At 41.3% G+C, this 17,686-nt stretch overlaps 3 protein-coding genes across 8 annotated transcripts in view; 1 reads left to right on the top strand and 2 right to left on the bottom strand.

Moving 5' to 3' along the window:
• Nucleotides 1–969, bottom strand: part of xxylt1 (xyloside xylosyltransferase 1) — a 100,255-nt gene extending 99,286 nt beyond the window's left edge. The window contains exon 1 of the mRNA XM_024423175.2: nucleotides 591–969. The gene's annotated coding sequence lies outside the window, so the exon portion shown is untranslated. The remainder of the gene's footprint in view (nucleotides 1–590) is intronic.
• A 216-nt stretch (nucleotides 970–1,185) lies between these two features.
• On the top strand, nucleotides 1,186–9,219 carry LOC112252169 (serine/arginine-rich splicing factor 11). 5 transcript variants are annotated; one of them, XM_024423170.2, is made up of 13 exons: nucleotides 1,467–1,706; nucleotides 2,595–2,728; nucleotides 2,955–4,343; nucleotides 4,585–4,694; nucleotides 4,833–4,919; nucleotides 5,059–5,108; nucleotides 5,385–5,515; nucleotides 5,719–5,800; nucleotides 6,794–6,907; nucleotides 7,012–7,101; nucleotides 7,774–7,863; nucleotides 7,973–8,138; nucleotides 8,319–9,219. In XM_024423170.2, the coding sequence occupies exons 4-13, from the start codon at nucleotides 4,650–4,652 to the stop codon at nucleotides 8,538–8,540; spliced, it is 1,077 nt and encodes a 358-aa protein (XP_024278938.1). In that variant the 5' UTR covers nucleotides 1,467–1,706; nucleotides 2,595–2,728; nucleotides 2,955–4,343; nucleotides 4,585–4,649; the 3' UTR covers nucleotides 8,541–9,219. The 5 variants fall into 5 exon arrangements, with proteins under 5 accessions (XP_024278937.1, XP_024278938.1, XP_042178974.1 ...); XM_042323040.1 differs by having other exon boundaries at nucleotides 1,570–1,706; nucleotides 2,638–2,728; XM_042323041.1 differs by having other exon boundaries at nucleotides 1,570–1,706; nucleotides 2,638–2,728; nucleotides 4,224–4,343.
• A 73-nt stretch (nucleotides 9,220–9,292) lies between these two features.
• LOC112252167 (ankyrin repeat domain-containing protein 13C) overlaps nucleotides 9,293–17,686 on the bottom strand; it is a 60,830-nt gene continuing 52,436 nt past the window's right edge. For both annotated transcript variants that reach the window (XM_024423168.2, XM_024423167.2), the window contains exons 10-13: nucleotides 12,327–12,406; nucleotides 11,507–11,605; nucleotides 11,029–11,129; nucleotides 9,293–10,888 (exon numbers count right to left, since the gene is read on the bottom strand). In XM_024423168.2, coding sequence (XP_024278936.1) covers nucleotides 10,758–10,888; nucleotides 11,029–11,129; nucleotides 11,507–11,605; nucleotides 12,327–12,406 — 411 coding nt within the window. In that variant the 3' untranslated portion in view covers nucleotides 9,293–10,757. The remainder of the gene's footprint in view (nucleotides 10,889–11,028; nucleotides 11,130–11,506; nucleotides 11,606–12,326; nucleotides 12,407–17,686) is intronic.

Raw genomic sequence — 17,686 nt, forward strand, 5'->3', positions numbered from 1 at the left:
GCCCAAGATGTACTCTTAAGAAGCCTAACGTTACCATTACTCCTGAAGCTCCAAGGACCTTACATTTTATTTCCAGCAATAGACTGCCCCTGTCAGACAAAGCAGCCAAATACTCTATTTAAACGTGAATAATTTCTCAAATACGATACGGTTCAAGAAAAAAAATCCCTTTACTTTCATATCACATATAAAATCATTTCACATGCTAAATACACACTATAGATTGGAGCCGAAAGTATTTTTCAGTGACAACACATTTCAGAGCATGCGAGATAGCTACTTAGAACAAATGGTACCTCTTGTCTGTCATCTGTAAACACGGGCTGTAACATGGAGATCTAGTCATGTAGGAACTCCAACCCTATACCAAAGGTAGCAATAACGTTTTTTTCTAAATTGTTTCTTGCTGATATTAAATAAGGTCATTATGCTTCCCAAATCGTACCGCAAGCGATGTGTATTCATGTTCAGACAGAGCTAAAAACATAATCCTTCCTCCAATGACTTGTTTGTAATGTGACGGAGTGTGGCCATGCATGTGGCCATGCAACAGTAAAGAACAAGAAAACAGTACACATGCATTAACTCACCATGTTGGTGTTGGAGAACTCTCGATACAGAGAAAGTTGTGACAGCTGAGTTGGAGCAGGCAGACTGGTACCAACGACAGTACAGTCAAAGATGTGCATAACTTAACCTCATTGTTCTGTGGTACAGTATTATCAAGCTAGCTAACACTAGCTCTGTTAAAGATGCACATTTAGGAAGAAACAGGTTTGTACAGACAAAATACATGTCACGAACACCGTGAGGACCGCAAATTATTCCCCTGAGGACTATATTGCTTGTCAACTTGAAATAGAAATAAACATTTGCATAAAATTGGTATTCAGACTATAGATAAGATGTTTTGTAGCTAGCTTGTCACACTAATCTAAATGCCACTTCCGGTGATGACGTTTAAATCACTCCCCTAGATTGATGCCGCGTTCATAACAACTGGCGTCTCGAGAATCTCCGACGTCAGTGAGTCCTGGTTAACTGGGAAGTCGGAAAATCGAGCTCCAACTAGGAAAAATAGTTTTGAACGGTTATCCAACTCGGAATACCAAGTCAGGAATTCGGGTGCTCTTTCTAGAGCTCCGATTTTCCGACCTAAATATCACTGCCTTCCAGTTGTTTTGAACGCAGCATCAGTTCATTGCTTCTTCCGCCGACTGTTTTACGAAACCTGACAAAACGCACAAAGTGATATCTAAGTAGCTACTATAAGTGAAACAGTATATAAGAACAGTTCATGGTAAATTGGGGAACAATTTAATTTGAAAAACAGAATTTGCCATACCACCAGTATGTCAGCACTGCCACGCCTATCATACGGAGGGCGGGTAGGCCGTATCATATGACTGAATCAAGAAGACCTAGCTACAATATATTCTAGCTAATGGCGGTGGGAATTCAATTGTGTGTAGCAGCTAGCTAGTTGTTTGACAGCAAAATTCTAATTTAAGTTCTTTAGATGCTAATTTAGCTGGGTTCTTTACATTTAGCTTGACTTTTGTGAGTTTCAAATTGACAAACTAGTCGTGGGAAATGACGAACGTTATTCAAGTGACAAATGTGTCTCCGAGCACCACCTCCGAACAGATGAGAACTCTCTTCGGATTTCTGGGAAATATTGAAGAGCTTAAGTTATTTCCACCCGAGTGAGTATTCTGAATATGAAACAATGTAGTTAACTGACTAGCGACATAGCTAGCTACATTTCCTATTTATAAAAAAAAAAAATTGGTCATAGTGCTGTTTTGGGCCTGTGCGGCCATAATATACCTTAACTAGCATAGCACACTTGCGCCACTGATACATATGAGCCTAGCTCGCGCCTTACGTTACTTGTCTACGCTCGCAATTTAGCTAGCTAACGTTGGCTAGTTAACGATGGATGATGGTTAACTAGTTAATTTTGTAGTAAATGCTGTTGCATCAATTTTAATGGAGACGATATATACGAACTCTTGCCCACACTACCTATATGGAACATTGGCTAGCTAGTAAACTAGCTAAATTATACCAACTACCGAAAAACAAAGCAGGCCTGCAGTGCAGTCAATGGTAGTTGATCCATATCATTAGAATACTTAATTAATTGTTATAATATTAATCTGTTTATTTTTCGTAATTTAATATAATCTCCTGAGTTGACTAAACTGGAAGCAGAAGCTGTTTTGAATCTTTGAATTACCCTCGCCATGCTATGAAATAACCGGGCAGGGTAGTAGGAGCTAGCCTAATTGATGTGTTCTGTGCTTTGCTGTTTTTCACCTGTCGAATTACACCTGGCTGCACTGCAGTTAAGGTAGGAGTTAGGAGACTTCTTGATCATCCCTCTGAAGCTCTCGTGGCAAAGAAAAGACTGCAAGAGATGTTCTTTCATCTCTTCCCAATTGTAGCATACAAGATGCTTCGCTAGACAAGTGATTAGTGAGCATTTGTTTTCACGAATACGCCGTACTAACAATTGTTAGAACCTTGTTTCTGTTACCTTATGTCGACAATCTTTATTTCTTGCACAACAAATTTGTATTTTCTTCCAGTGAATCTCCCTTGCCTGTGACTTCACGTGTCTGTTTTGTAAAGTTCCTTGAGACGGAGTCGGTTGGAGTGTCCCAGCATCTGACCAACACCGTCTTCGTGGACAGAGCCCTGATTGTTGTCCCATTTGCAGAAGGTTGGTGATCTTTGTCCTATTTCTAATGTTTTCCAACATACTATATGAACTAACAAAGCTTAAACCAAACCCGACGCTACATCCAAAACCATACACTATTTGGATTGTTGCAAAAAAATTGGAAATATACTAGGGGTAAAAGGGGAATATGTGTAATCTTGCTGTACTAGCATATTTTTATTTTTTTAAACTTCTCTCTCTGTCATTTGTGTTGTGGTTTTCATAGTGGACAAGGCATTTGCAGAACCCCTTCCATGCTGACTGAAAAGGGTCCTCTACAACCATCAGGATATTAGACAAATAAATGGCCACACGGCTCACGAGTCCCTTCCCACTGTTCTGCTGTAAAGATTAACTCTCTTTCTCTATGTCCAAGGCATTCTTTTTCATTATAAGGGTAACCACTCAATGAACCATAGCAATAGCAGGTCCTGAGGGCTCGCCCTGTCCCCGCATATCAACAATCTCAAATCTGTACACTTAATAGATTTAAAGTTTGATGAAGGTCACAATCAGTAGTGGGTTTGCATCTAATCAGCTAAAGGAAGCATGCAAAGGTAAATTAACTAATTGCAGCTATGCATGCCAGAGTAGATTTGTATAGTACTAGGTCTACATCATTTTAGTTAATTCTAGCTATAGTCCTGGAAGATTCTGAACACCATTTTGGTCCTGATTATGAAGATTCACATGTTTGTTTTGTTTTCTTTTTTTCTTAACCCATCCAACTTGAATAGCTGTGTTTCAGTCCTTTTATATATGTGTATCTCCATTCCCACATATACTGCAGGTAAAATAACTCTGGTTGTTGTTGCAGTGAAATGCTTTATAATGATCCTCTCCACTTGACTCTGAAAGGGTTCAGTAAGACAAACGTTTAACGGTGGTTTTTCTTTTTGTTGTTGTGTTTTACAGTTCTTTTTCCTGGTTCAGCCAGCCCTATATACCAGGCCCTGCTGAAAATGCCACCCAACAGTTTTGTCTTCTGCAGCTTATCCTGTTTCTCAAGTGTCCTTTCTGTCATTTCTCTGTAAATATGAAAAGTTGTTTGATTTGAAATTAGCTTAATTTCAGATTGCACACCCATGGATCATCTCATAAGATTTTCCTTTTTATTTAACTATTGTATAATATTTTCCTTCAGCATTGGGCACCATTGTATTCAGCCTTTTGCTGGAATTTTCCGTTATTTATAAGAGCCTACTCTGTACTTGTGTTGTTTTTTTTCCTTGTCAGCATTTCTGTAAGTTGCAAGTTAAGTTAAACTTTACAAAACTGTACCTGGTGAATACAGTAGCCAGTCAAGTGTTGTAGGCTCTTTGGAAGAAAGAAGCCATCAGCAAAAGCCCAGAAAACAACACAATTTGGTTGAGCATTTTTTTAATTTAATGTAATGGTAAGTGTTTGAGGCAAAAGTAATTAACTGTTCCCTGCTGTTGACGCCAAAATCATGAACTTTGTTTTGTGTATCTTGATGTTTTTGTGTGCTTTGTAGCGAAGCAGCCGACGCGTATCGCTTGTTCATAAAACATCTAATGAAACTTGAGAGCACATCCCACTGGACAACCGGCTGTGCTTGCTTACGTTTGGTTCATGACTTAAAAAACAAGTACAGGTGATACAATCTTGGCAGTGTTGACCACAGTGTGTATTGTGACTTTGTTCTCTTAGTAGTATTCTGAAATCATACTAAACAAGTCAGCGACCAACATTTTCAGACATCACAAAATGGAATGTATAGCTTGCTACATATCTATTGTAGTAAGAGTAGTTAGCCAGAGGTGGTCTGTCTGTGGCTCTGTTTGAGTGTGGTGTATGTTTGTGGAGACCTGTACTGATTCTGTGTTTTTCTCCAGGAGTGATTCCTGATGAGTCTAAAGCTCTGTCACTGCTGGCACCAGCGAATGCTGTGGCGGGATGCATGCCTGGAGGGGGCCTACTCCCCACTCCAAATCATTTGGCGTCTGTAAGTGTTTTGCAGGGACTGTATCTTTTGGTGCTGTATTGAGACCTATTAACTGTAACCATGTAAGGCCCCATTTTCGTCACAGCAAAAAAAGTAGCTGAAAAGATGATTTGTCTAATGTATCCCTTGTTCTGGCAGATGGGAGGTGTGCCCCTTTCAGCTCTTGGAAATCCAAACATGGATCCCATGGTTGCCATGGGCATGTCTGGCAACATGAACCCTCAGGTTGGACATGGCTACTTTCTACACTACTCTTTGTACTTTTAAAACAGCTCTAGGTTATAACAGCATAACACCTTTTCTGATAACCTATTGGTGGAATTATCACATTTATATAGCTATGCATTTGTGTTCTCTATTTTAGGCCCTCTCTGCTGACTTTCTGAAGCTTATGCAATCCATGGATCCTACTAAGTAAGTATCACTCCCAATTCTAACCAGTCTAAAGAATTATTATTCAAACAGTTATTGAATATGTGGTAAAGTCATCTGTATTATTTCTGTGTGATTAACTGGGTTTTATGTGGTCCTGTATGGCTCCGTTGGTAGAGAATGGCTCTTGCACAATCAGGGTTGTGGGTTCGATTTCTGGGGCCAGCCATATGTAATATGTGTGCATGTATGACTAAGTCACTTTGGATAAAAGTGTCTGCTAAATGGCACTTATTGTTATTATTTTGACCATTGCAGGATGAATCCAATGGCTGCTGGTATGATGGTTAATCATGGTATGAAGAATGACTCCAACAAGGAGATTGAGGCTGCCATGAAGAGGGTCAGAGAGGCCCAGTCTCTCATCTCTGCAGCTATTGAGCCTGGAAGTGAGTTCTCACTAATTTAGACCATTTTTATATTTGCAGTATTACCCTTGTATTTTGACTGACTCATTCCTATCCTCTATTGTGCTCTTCCTTGCATCTGCAGGCATTGTCGTTGTAAGGGTAATGTTTGATTTCAGATTTGTGTTACGTTGGAGTTTCCTGAACATTCATTATTTTTGTTTAACTGGTAAATGTCATTGCAGATAAGAAAGACGACAAGCGCAAGCATTCCCGCTCCAGCTCTCGGTCAAGGCGGAGGAGGTCCAGGTCTCGCTCTCGTCACAGGTGTGCCACTGATGAAACTGCTAACATTCAGCAATTTTGGGAATGTGCTGAATGTTAGCCCCACTACCTGTATATTCATGAGTTGATATTGGCAAACTTGAGTTGAGTGCATAGATTAGTTAAAACAGCTCTGAGTTCTTTTTTTTTTTTTTACCTCTTGGAACTACCCATCCCAGATCCGGGAGAATTGTCATCGACTACACTAATTAGCATAGCGCAACGGTCAAAAAATATTACTAGAAAAGATTCATATTCATGAAATCACAAGTGAAATATAGTGAAACACAGCTTAGCCTTTTGTTAATCACCCTGTCGTCTCAGATTTTGAAATTATGCTTTACAGCCAAAGCAAGACAAGCGTTTGTAAGTTTATCAATAGCCTAGCATAGCATTATGTCCAGATAGCAGCAGGAAGCTTGGTCACGAAAATCAGAAAAGCAATCAAATTAACCGTTTACCTTTGATCTTCGGATGTTTTCACTGACGAGACACCCAGTTAGACAGCAAATGTTCCTTTTGTTCCATAAAGATTATTTTTATACCCAAAATACCTCCTTTTGTTGGTCACGTTATGTTGAGAAATCCACCGGAAATAGCGGTCACGACAACGGCGGGAAAAAAATCCAAATTATGTCCATAATATCGACAAACATGGCAAATGTTTTTTATAATCATCCTCTTATCTATTCGATAATATATCAACCGGGACAATTGGCTTTTCAGTAGGAGCGAGAGGAAAAATTACTACCTGTCTTTTACGCAAGAATCACTCAGAGCCCTCAGCTGGCCATTTCACCTGCAATATCAGTTCTGTTATACGCACAGACAATATTTTGACAGTTTTGGAAACTTCTATCCCAAGCTGTCAATTATATGCATATTCTAGCATCTGGTCCTGAGAAATAGGCGGTTTACTTTGGGAATGTTATTTTTCCAAAAATAAAAAATAGTGCCCCCTAGTTTCAAGAGGTTAACGGTCTCTTCTGATTGCAGGCGATCGAAGAGCAGGTCTCGACGGAGGTCGCACTCGAGGAGCTGGAGGCGGTCGAAGAGCCCCCGCAGAAGGAAGTCCCACTCCAGAGAGAGGGGCAGACGCAGCAAATCCAGGTGTGTCCATCTAGTGTTTTATTCACAACGGGGGTCAGGAAAATGCATGATGTGCCTGTATCAGGATTCCTTCAAATCATTGTTTGCCTTTGTTTTTCCTGTAGGGATAAGAAGAAAGAGGAGAAATCTAAGAAGCGCTCCAAGACGCCGCCTAAGAGCTACAGCAGTACCAGGAGGTCTCGAAGCATCAGTCGGTGAGTGGTTTAAATACAAGAGGAGTCTGCTGGTATGATGGTTAATCAATGGTCCCTAGTGGCTCAGTTGGTAGAGCATGGTGCTTGCAATGCCAGGGTTGTGGGTTCGATTCCCGCAGTGGGGAAAGTATGAAAATGTATGGTCTCACTACTGTACATCACTCTGGATAAAGTGGCTGATAAAAAATATATATCTATTAGCTTGACCTAAATGCATTGATCCCGCTTGATATTCTAGACCTTTTCGGGAATCCAAAGACAACCAGTGGAATATAGGATTAAAGTAACTGTCCAGTGACAAACTCACTTTTAAAAGTAAATTCTGTTAAATCAAACCCAAATAATGTTGACTTGTGTTTGTGGCCAAAGCATGAATTGGAGAGGAAAAAATGCACCTAAAAATATAAAATAAACACATCAGACATGCATTTCAAACAGACGGTTGAAAAAAAAAAAACTTGCTATTTCCTCAGAGGACATCACCCTCCTGAGGAGGATGACCTGGCCAATCAGTGGTCTACTCGCATAAATATTTTTAATGTCCTGTATACGCCCATACCATTCTAACACAAAGCTGTTTTTTAACATGCTTAAATAAACATTTTTTTAAATGTTAAATTCTTATATTGTAATTAATTGGTTTCCTTCGCATCTCTATCTGGTCTTCAACAGGAGACGTAGAAGAAGCCGCAGTGCCTCTCGGTCACCAAAGAAGTCCAGGTCCCCAAAGAGGAAACTGTCCAGGTCCCCTTCCCCTAGAAGGTGAGTGTGATACATGAGATGGTCCTCCAGAACCACACTGGACTCCACAATGCAGTGATCTGTAGGTGTACCTGTCTGTTTAAATACAATGGTTCTTGTCCCCCCACAGGCACAAGAAGGACAAAAAGAAGGACAAAGAACGAGAGAAGGACAGGGATCGCGAGAGGAAAGAGGTCAGAGGCCGAGACGAAAGAGAACGATCCACCAGCAAGAAGAGCAAAGACCAGGAGAAGGACCACGACCGTAAATCTGACAGTGAGAAAGGAGATGTCAAGGTGTGCAACCACTGACTTTCCCTCATTAACACATCTCATTCTAACATCAGTTAAATGTCTATCGAAATAGGTTTTTAGCCAGGACTAGCTTTAAACTGTGTCTGGGGAAAACAGACCCTGAGAATGTTGTCATGTCCTAACTGACCTGTTTAATTTTCCATTCATTCTTTTGTTGCTCAGAGCTCTTTGCTCTTGCAGGTGACCAGGGATTATGATGAGGAGGAGCAGGGCTATGACAGTGGAAAAGAGGTAGAGGAAGAAGAGAGGAAGAGCAACTCTGATTTGGTGTCATCCCCTAAGCCCCGGGAGGAGTCTGAAAAGAAGCCTGCAGAGGAGAGCAGCAGGAAGTCCAAACAGAATGGAGATGACCACCATGAGGACGACATGGAGATGAGTGACTGAGTGCACCCAGAGAGACCCAGCCAGATGACATCATGGATCACTCAAAACCTTAAATTAATACTTGCAGGTGTCTGCTGTTTTGTAGTCTTATTGGAGTTGCATTTTAGAGACCTGTTAGGGAAATCTTGTTCTGTTTGGAATGCCAGTTTATTTTTGTAGTGGACATTACCAGTGAGCATGTGTAGGAATTTGGTCCAAATGAGTACCTTTTTTGTAAAAGATGACAGTTTTAAAAATGTCACATTGCTGTACTACTTTTTTTTCCCTTTAAGTTGAAGGGCCTGTTAAATGTGAGCAATTTTGAAAGCGTTTTCTATTTTGGTCCTCAAAGATTTTACTCATCTTGAACGTAGAGAACTGTTTTCTCCTAAAATGACTCACTGAAATGGTGTATTTAAATTTACAGGACAGGGTTTAGTTCCCAGCTTACTCACTGTTTATCTTATTTAACCTGGTACCATTCTGTTTTTGGTGCAGTGCAGCTTTCTATTCTTTGTTAGAATCCTGATAAATTGACTCCTGTTAAGTGTTTAATACTGTTGTGTCCAGTCATACCCTCCCACCCTTGTGATGATATACTGTAGATCAAAATGAGTGTTTGTGGATTATGATGAACACCCTGTACTGTCTGCAACATGTTTTACAAAGGATCTAATAAAACTTGGTCAACATGGCTATCTATGGTTGTGTGGTGGGATATGTTCAATAACCTGCACCAGTTTTGAAATGCATGCTAAACAAATTGTACACAATTTCATTGAGACTTTTTATTTGAGTACTTTTTCATATGAAAATAGTGTGGCAGGCTTTTACAAGGTCTTGCTGTACAGCTGACATGAAAATGCATGTGTACATTAGGGTGTGGCTGCTAAAGCCAGGGTCAGAAGTAAAAACATTCAGCACAAGTGAAGAAAGCACACTTCCATTTGCAGCACTAACCAGTGGTATGCGGAAGCTTGATAAACACTGGCTATGTCAATAGGCCACTGATCAATGTAAATAGAAAATTAGAGTACAAAGCATTCTGCCATGTCCGCTGTTGCTGAATTGAACACTCTCTAGCTCAGCGAACCCTGTTGCACCCAGCAGCACAGTCCCATTTCATTCCTGAAGAAAGGCATAGTTGAGCTTGTTGGATTTGACCTTTTCCTCAACTAAGGAGCAACACTCTTGCAAACAGGACTTGACAAACTGTTCTTGAGACATAAGAACTCCTGAAATCCTAACTGCAACTCTGCCAAATAGTCCAGTCCTTGGACACTGCAAAACTCAAGGATGTAAGATCTCACCGTGCTTTGTACACTTGGCTCACATAGGTATGTAGGGAAGATGTCAGACCTAAGAATTGGAGAGACCATCACCAGCCCAATATTCTATGTACAAAAATATCCATTGCCACCACGATACAAACCAATGACCTCATGGGAGAAATAACTAACCTTTGCATAAAACTTCTGAAACTCTTCCTGTCATAGAAGACCTCTACTCCCATATTAACAAAAATAAATAAAAAATACAATCATATGAGGTATTTACACCTTGCGCAGGGAAAGGCCTGGTTTTTCATACCTGTAAAAAGTTAATTTACATTGTACTTAATTTCATACCTAATCATCTACAGATAACTTGTAATCTCAAAAATGTACACCTCCTGGTTAATTTTCATTAACTGAAGTGTACAGTCTGTTACCTAGTTTAGGTAGAATATGAAAACAAGACTTGTAATAACTTAATGCCACGCTTGCTGCCAGTCAAGTAGAAAAAGACAACTCCGCTCTAGTATAATTAAAATTCCTAGCATTTCTATCATTGCTTCCAGGTGGATGTGTTTCAGATGATGTACCAAAGGGTTGAGTATCGACTGGTGCAGTAGGTCCGCCATCTCTGCTGCTCAGTCCAGTATAGACTGGCTGTAGTGCATCTAAACAGTGCCCAAAGTTCAATGACGCTACTCCAAACAAAGCTCTGGATAGTAGCTACTTGTTGTTTACAGTGGAACAGTATTTATTATTCTCCACATATGTCCCATACAGTGAATTCAGTGCTTTACTACAGGTCAGTTAAGCATAATCCCTTTATAAACATTACATGCACAACATATTTTCACTTCCATTTAAAATCTCACACATTCAATTTATTTTTGTTCTCCGACGACAATTTGATGAAATATCAATGCCTTTTCATAGGTGACCACTTTCCAGTGTCCAGCCGAAGGGGTTAAAGGTCAGGGAAGCGGCTGGAGTCCTCTTTGTACTCATTGGGAATGGTGAAGATGGACTGCTCAAACTCGTCGTAGCGGAACTCTTGAAAAGTCACCGTGGCCGTAATGGTTGGAAAGACAGGGATATCTGTGTGGGGAAAGGACAAAGGGAAACATGCTATAACATCATCATCTGGAAATAATCAGCCAGTCAGTATACATCCAACTGGATCTCTTTTACTGTACAATACGTTTACCACCGACAAAGCAGTATACCATAGTACTTACCCAGCTTGACAGGGAAACCAGGAGGGAGTTTCATTTGAACAAACTCTCTGAGTTTATTAAAGTGCTTGAAGGGAGCTATCACCTCCAGAACGTTTAATAACCTGAAAATAAAAAACAAAAAGGTATTTCATTCTCACTCAATGAAGAATAGATTTCATGCATCACTTCATGCCAGAGAGTACTGCAGGCTACATTCACTGGCACATTCAATTAGTGATGGGGATAATAATAATGAGAGAACGAGGTCTCTGCACACCACAAAAAAAGGAGGCTATCAGGCAGTTTGTGTCAATCAACCTATTTAGCCCAGAATAAGCAAAAACTAGGTTCACTTCATACAAGCTTAATCTCAGATATCAATACTTCGTGAACATTTTTTATGAAATGTTATTAAAATTAGTAAATTATCCCATTTGTCAACTACTGCTGTCTGGCTAGACTTAAAGGTCGTCTGGGGGATATCGAAGAGAAGACTTACGATTCAATGCCCAGCGGGAAGTCTTGACTCATGGCTACGGTCGCTTTGAAATTTTTCTTGCTCTCCTTGCATACCAGCTCTCTTCCTAGATGAGGCGCTCTGAAGGAGAAAAAGAGAGAGAATGTCTGTCAGAAAATAGGTGAAAATGAGGTAAATAAAAAAGAAAAGAAAGGAAGAAAGTCTTACTGTGGTCCTGAAAGTGAAATGACTGAAGGGAGTGTATAGAAGCTCTGCACTTCAGTGACATCTAGAAAAATGTCACAATTTAAAAATAAAAATACATTTGAAGGGGGAAGCAGTAGCCGTTTGCTGCTGAAACGGTCAACACTAGCGCCTATACCCTCAAAGTCAAACTCCGCCCATTTCTACAATTTATCTTCTTAAAATATTATTTGAAGTCTAAACCTAACCTTAACCACACTGCTAACCTTATGCCTAACACTAACCTTAAATTAAGACCACACATTATTATTTTATTTTTTTTCAAATTTTGACTTTGGCTGTGGAAGCTAGTGGAAACTAATGAAACCACATCAAGCCATTGTAACAAGACAGCTGAACTTGACAGCTCAAGGGTCAGGTTTCTCCAACAGAAAGTAGAACAGCTCTCCACAGCTTTAACTGATGAAGTAAGAGGATTGGCTTGAAATAGAACTATCCACCCACCCTCCCTGTCACAACTGTGCATAAGTGATCCATCTGTCTGTCCTTCATTTAACCCTGTATGTAGACAGACATGACACTAACAATGAGTCAGAGTGCGCGTGAAAGAGAACTTGTGAAGTGTGGTGAGAAGTGAAAAAGTAATTGTCATACATACTTTCCGTTCTCTGCGTTGATATATTCCTCCCAGGAGATAGTGTTGGGTGAAGGTGCAGTTAGTGACTGTCGCCTCACAGGCTAAAGAGATGGAAACCCAAATGATTGGCAATAACAGACAGCTGGCAACACAAAGCTACACAGAACAAAGTCAAACAAATGTCCTAGATAACATACGGACTACAAAGAACACAAACAAAAACACGGTCCACTAAAAGTTCAATTATTATTATTTATGCTTTTCTCGAAAACACTTAATTTTTTCCTAAATTGTTTGTAAGATTTTACCTGTATCCACCTGAAGTAAATGGGATGTAGGATGCTGAGGACGGGAATGACGATCATTGAGGGCGGACCATATCTTTGCTTAAAATCATATTATAAGTAACCAGCTTAATTACTCACACCACAGAAGGTTGATGGCACCTTAATTGGGGAGGAGGGGCTCGTGGTAATGACTGAAGCAGATTAGGTGGAATGGTATCAAATATATCAAACACATGATTTCCAGGTGTTTGATACCATTCCATTAGCTCCGATCCAGTCATTATTATGAGCCGTCCTCCCCTCAGCAGCCTCCTGTGACTCACAGATAACTTAACATGGTCTGAAAGTATACAAATGTTTTCCATCATTCTCTGTGCCCCAGATCACACGGGATTCTCAGAGGCCTAAACTCGTGACAATCCAAACTTGAACTGGCTTAAGCTGCTGAATTTCACTCTGTACTGGACAACATGACAAAGTCAACACTCCTTCCTCATTGTCCAACTGTAAGATGCACCCGTTTCATATTAACCAATGTCTGTAATGATGCATGTACAAGTAATTCAGAATGACTATATAATCTCGTAACTCAAAATAATTATTTGCCCTTTTAGCCATCAGGCCTTTTAGCCATCATGCTTTTTTTTGCCATTTGCTGTTGACCACAAGAGCTGTTATACCATTCTTTTAAGCCTCTGCATTGTCACATGACCATATGTCCCCCGAAAAGCTCTGTATTAAAACTTTTACTTCTGGAACTCAAGTCTCCTCTTTTACCTTTATGAAGTCAACTTTTTTACTGCACAATTCAGTCTACAATTCTCAACCACATTCGTGTCACTAGAGGGCCCAAGCGCATTACTAATGCTGAGAGCGGGAATGAAAAACATGAACAGTGGTAAAAACAAATCAATGATTTTACAGCTGCACACATACTGCATGAATGAAAAGGGGTCGTTAATTCTCGACACGTGCCTTATCAACAGCACCTTGACCTTAGGTTATCATCTCTGTGGACACACACAGGCATACTACCTCACATAGGTCAGCACACCTGGCTCCACAATAGTCAGAGCAGGAGTACAGTCCGCCCCCTTGGTAATTTCCGGTCACAACTTGCAGACTTGTTTACGTGCTGCTGTGCGTTTTGCTGCTAACCTCACTTTGCTACCTGACAACTTTACGGTTTTTACTTTTAATTACCGTTTATAATTTTGTTTTTTCCCTGACTCCATTTATTTATTCATCATAATTTTTTTTTTTCATTCAACTTTTTCGCTACGTACGCTTTATCTGGACGTGGTTTGTCAGGACCTCCACCAGCCGAAGCTAAGTAGTAACATTAACATGATGCCTTCTTATTTCAGTCCCTGTACTCATAATATACAGGAGAACGATCGCCTTGCGGCGAGGATAGCCGTGCTGCAAGCCCAGATTCAGACGCAACCGTCCACAGCTTCAGACGCAAAAGTCCACAGACCCACTCCAAAAGGCTTTCGGAGCCATCATCGACTCAGTGGGTTTTGTCCAACAGCTCTCCGGACCTACTCACTGCCACAGTCATACTCTGGACATAGTTTTGTTCCATGGAATAAATGTTGTCCTCATAATCCTGGACTATCGGACCACCATTTTATTACGTATTCAATCGCAACAAATAATCTGCTCAGACCCCAACCAAGGATCATCAAAAGTCGTGCTATAAATTCTCAGACAACACAAAGATTCCTTGATGCCCTTCCAGACTCCATCTGCCTACCCAAGGACGTCAGAGGACACAAATCAGTTAACCACCTAACTGAGGAACTCAATTTAACCTTGCGCAATACCCTAGATGCAGTCGCACTCCTAAAAACTAAAAACATTTGTCATAAGAAACTAGCTCCCTGGTATACAGAAAATACCCAAGCTCTGAAGCAAGCCCAGCCGCGCCCTCAGAGCATGCGCAGATCAGCTGGCCGGTGTGTTTACGGACATATTCAATCAATCCCTATACCAGTCTGCTGTTCCCACATGCTTCAAGAGGGCCACCATTGTTCCTGTTCCCAAGAAAGCTAAGGTAACTGAGCTAAACGACTACCGCCCCGTAGCACTCACATCCGTCATCATGAAGTGCTTTGAGAGACTAGTCAAGGACCATATCACCTCCACCCTACCTGACACCCTAGACCCACTCCAATTTGCTTACCACCCAAATAGGTCCACAGACGATGCAATCTCAACCACACTGCACACTGCCCTAACCCATCTGGACAAGAGGAATACCTATGTGAGAATGCTGTTCATCGATTACAGCTCGGCATTCAACACCATAGTACCCTCCAAGCTCGTCATCAAGCTCGAGACCCTGGGTCTCGACCCCGCCCTGTGCAACTGGGTACTGGACTTCCTGACGGGCCGCCCCCAGGTGGTGAGGGTAGGCAACAACATCTCCTCCCCGCTGATCCTCAACACTGGGGCCCCACAAGGGTGCGTTCTGAGCCCTCTCCTGTACTCCCTGTTCACCCACGACTGCGTGGCCACGCACGCCTCCAACTCAATCATCAAGTTTGCGGACGACACAACAGTGGTAGGCTTGATTACCAACAACGACGAGACGGCCCACAGGGAGGAGGTGAGGGCCCTCGGAGTGTGGTGTCAGGAAAATAACCTCACACTCAACGTCAACAAAACTAAGAAGATGATTGTGGACTTCAGGAAACAGCAGAGGGAACACCCCCCTATCCACATCGATGGAACAGTAGTGGAGAGGGTAGCAAGTTTTAAGTTCCTCGGCATACACATCACAGACAAACTGAATTGGTCCACTCACACAGACAGCATCGTGAAGAAGGCGCAGCAGCGCCTCTTCAACCTCAGGAGGCTGAAGAAATTCGGCTTGTCACCAAAAGCACTCACAAACTTCTACAGATGCACAATCGAGAGCATCCTGGCGGGCTGTATCACCGCCTGGTACGGCAACTGCTCCGCCCTCAACCGTAAGGCTCTCCAGAGGGTAGTGAGGTCTGCACAACGCATCGCCGGGGCAAACTACCTGCCCTCCAGGACACCTACACCACCCGATGTTACAGGAAGGCCATAAAGATCATCAAGGACATCAACCACCGAGCCACTGCCTGTTCACCCCGCCATCATCCAGAAGGCGAGGTCAGTACAGGTGCATCAAAGCTGGGACCGAGAGACTGACAAACAGCTTCTATCTCAAGGCCATCAGACTGTTAAACAGCCACCACTAACATTGAGTGGCTGCTGCCAACACACTGACACGGACACTGACTCAACTCCAGCCACTTTAATAATGGGAATTGATGGGAAATGATGTAAATATATCACTAGCCACTTTAAACAATGCTACCTAATATAATGTTTACATACCCTACATTATTCATCTCATATGTATACATATGTACTGTACTCTATATCATCGACTGCCATCCTTATGTAATACATGTATCACTAGCCACTTTAACTATGCCACTTTGTTTACATACTCATCTCATATGTATATACTGTACTCGATATCAGCTACTGTATCTTGCCTATGCTGCTCTGTACCATCACTCATTCATATATCCTTATGTACATATTCTTTATCCCCTTACACTGTGTATAAGACAGTAGTTTTGGAATTGTTAGTTAGATTACTTGTTGGTTATTACTGCATTGTCGGAACTAGAAGCACAAGCATTTCGCTACACTCGCATTAACATCTGCTAACCATGTGTATGTGACAAATAAAATTTGATTTGATTTGATTTTCCAGAAAATTGGAACGGAAATGGCGCCACACCAAACTGGAAGTCTTCCGACTAGCTTGGAAAGACAGTACCATGCAGTATCGAAGAGCCCTCACTGCTGCTTCGATCATCTGATTTTCCCAACTTAATTGAGGAAAATAAGAACAATCCAAATGTTCTTTTTGATACTGTCGCAAATCTAACTAAAAAGCAGAATTCCCCAAGAGAGGATGGCTTTCACTTCAGCAGTAATAAATTCATGAACATCTTTGAGGAAAAGATCATGATCATTAAAAAGTAAATGAAGGACTCCTCTTTAAATCTGAGTATTCCTCCAAAGCTCAGTTGTCCTGAGTCTGCACAACTCTGCCAGGACCTACGATCAAGGGAGACACTCAAGTGTTTTAGGACTATATCTCGACACAATGATGAAAATAATCATGGCCTCTAAACCTTCAAGCTGCATACTGGACCCTATTCCAACTAAACTACTGAAAGAGCTGCTTCCTGTGCTTGGCCCTCCTATGTTGAACATAATAAACGGCTCTCTATCCACCGGATGTGTACCAAACTCACGACAAGTGGCAGTAATAAAGCCTCTCTTGAAAAAGCCAAACCTTGACCCAGAAAATATTAAAAACTATCGGCCCATATCGAATCTCCCATTCCTCTCAAAATCGCAGCACTCACTGCCTTCCTGAAGACAAACAACGTATACTAAAAGCTTCAGTCTGGTTTTAGACCCCATCATAGCACTGAGACTGCACTTGTGAAGGTGGTAAATGACCTTTTAATGGCGTCAGACCGAGGCTCTGCATCTGTCCTCGTGCTCCTAGACCTTAGTGCTGCTTTTGATACCATCGATCACCACGTTCTTTGGAGAGATTGGAAACCCAAATTGGTCTACACTGACAAGTTCTGGCCTGGTTTAGATATTATCTGTCGGAAAGATATCAATTTGTCTCTGTGGATGGTTTGTCCTATGACAAATTAACTGTACATTTCGGTGTTCCTCAAGGCTCCGTTTTAGGACCACTATTGTTTTCACTATATATTTTACCTCTTGATGATGTCATTCGGAAACATAATGTTACCTTTCACTGTGGATGACACAGCTGTACATGTCGCTGAAACATGGTGAAGCCCCAAAATTGCCCTTACTGGAAGCCTTGTTTCAGACATAAGGAAGTGGATGGCTGCAAACTTTCTACTTTTAAAACTCGGACAAAACAGAGATGCTTGTTCTAGGTCCCAAGAAACAAACAGATTGTCTGTTGAATCTGACAATTAATCTCGATGGTTGTCCAGTCATCTCAAATAAAACTGTGAAGGATCTCGACATTAATCTGGACCCTGA

The sequence above is a fragment of the Oncorhynchus tshawytscha genome, linkage group LG06 (genome assembly GCF_018296145.1).
Source record: "Oncorhynchus tshawytscha isolate Ot180627B linkage group LG06, Otsh_v2.0, whole genome shotgun sequence".
Classification (NCBI taxonomy): Eukaryota; Metazoa; Chordata; class Actinopteri; order Salmoniformes; family Salmonidae; genus Oncorhynchus; species Oncorhynchus tshawytscha.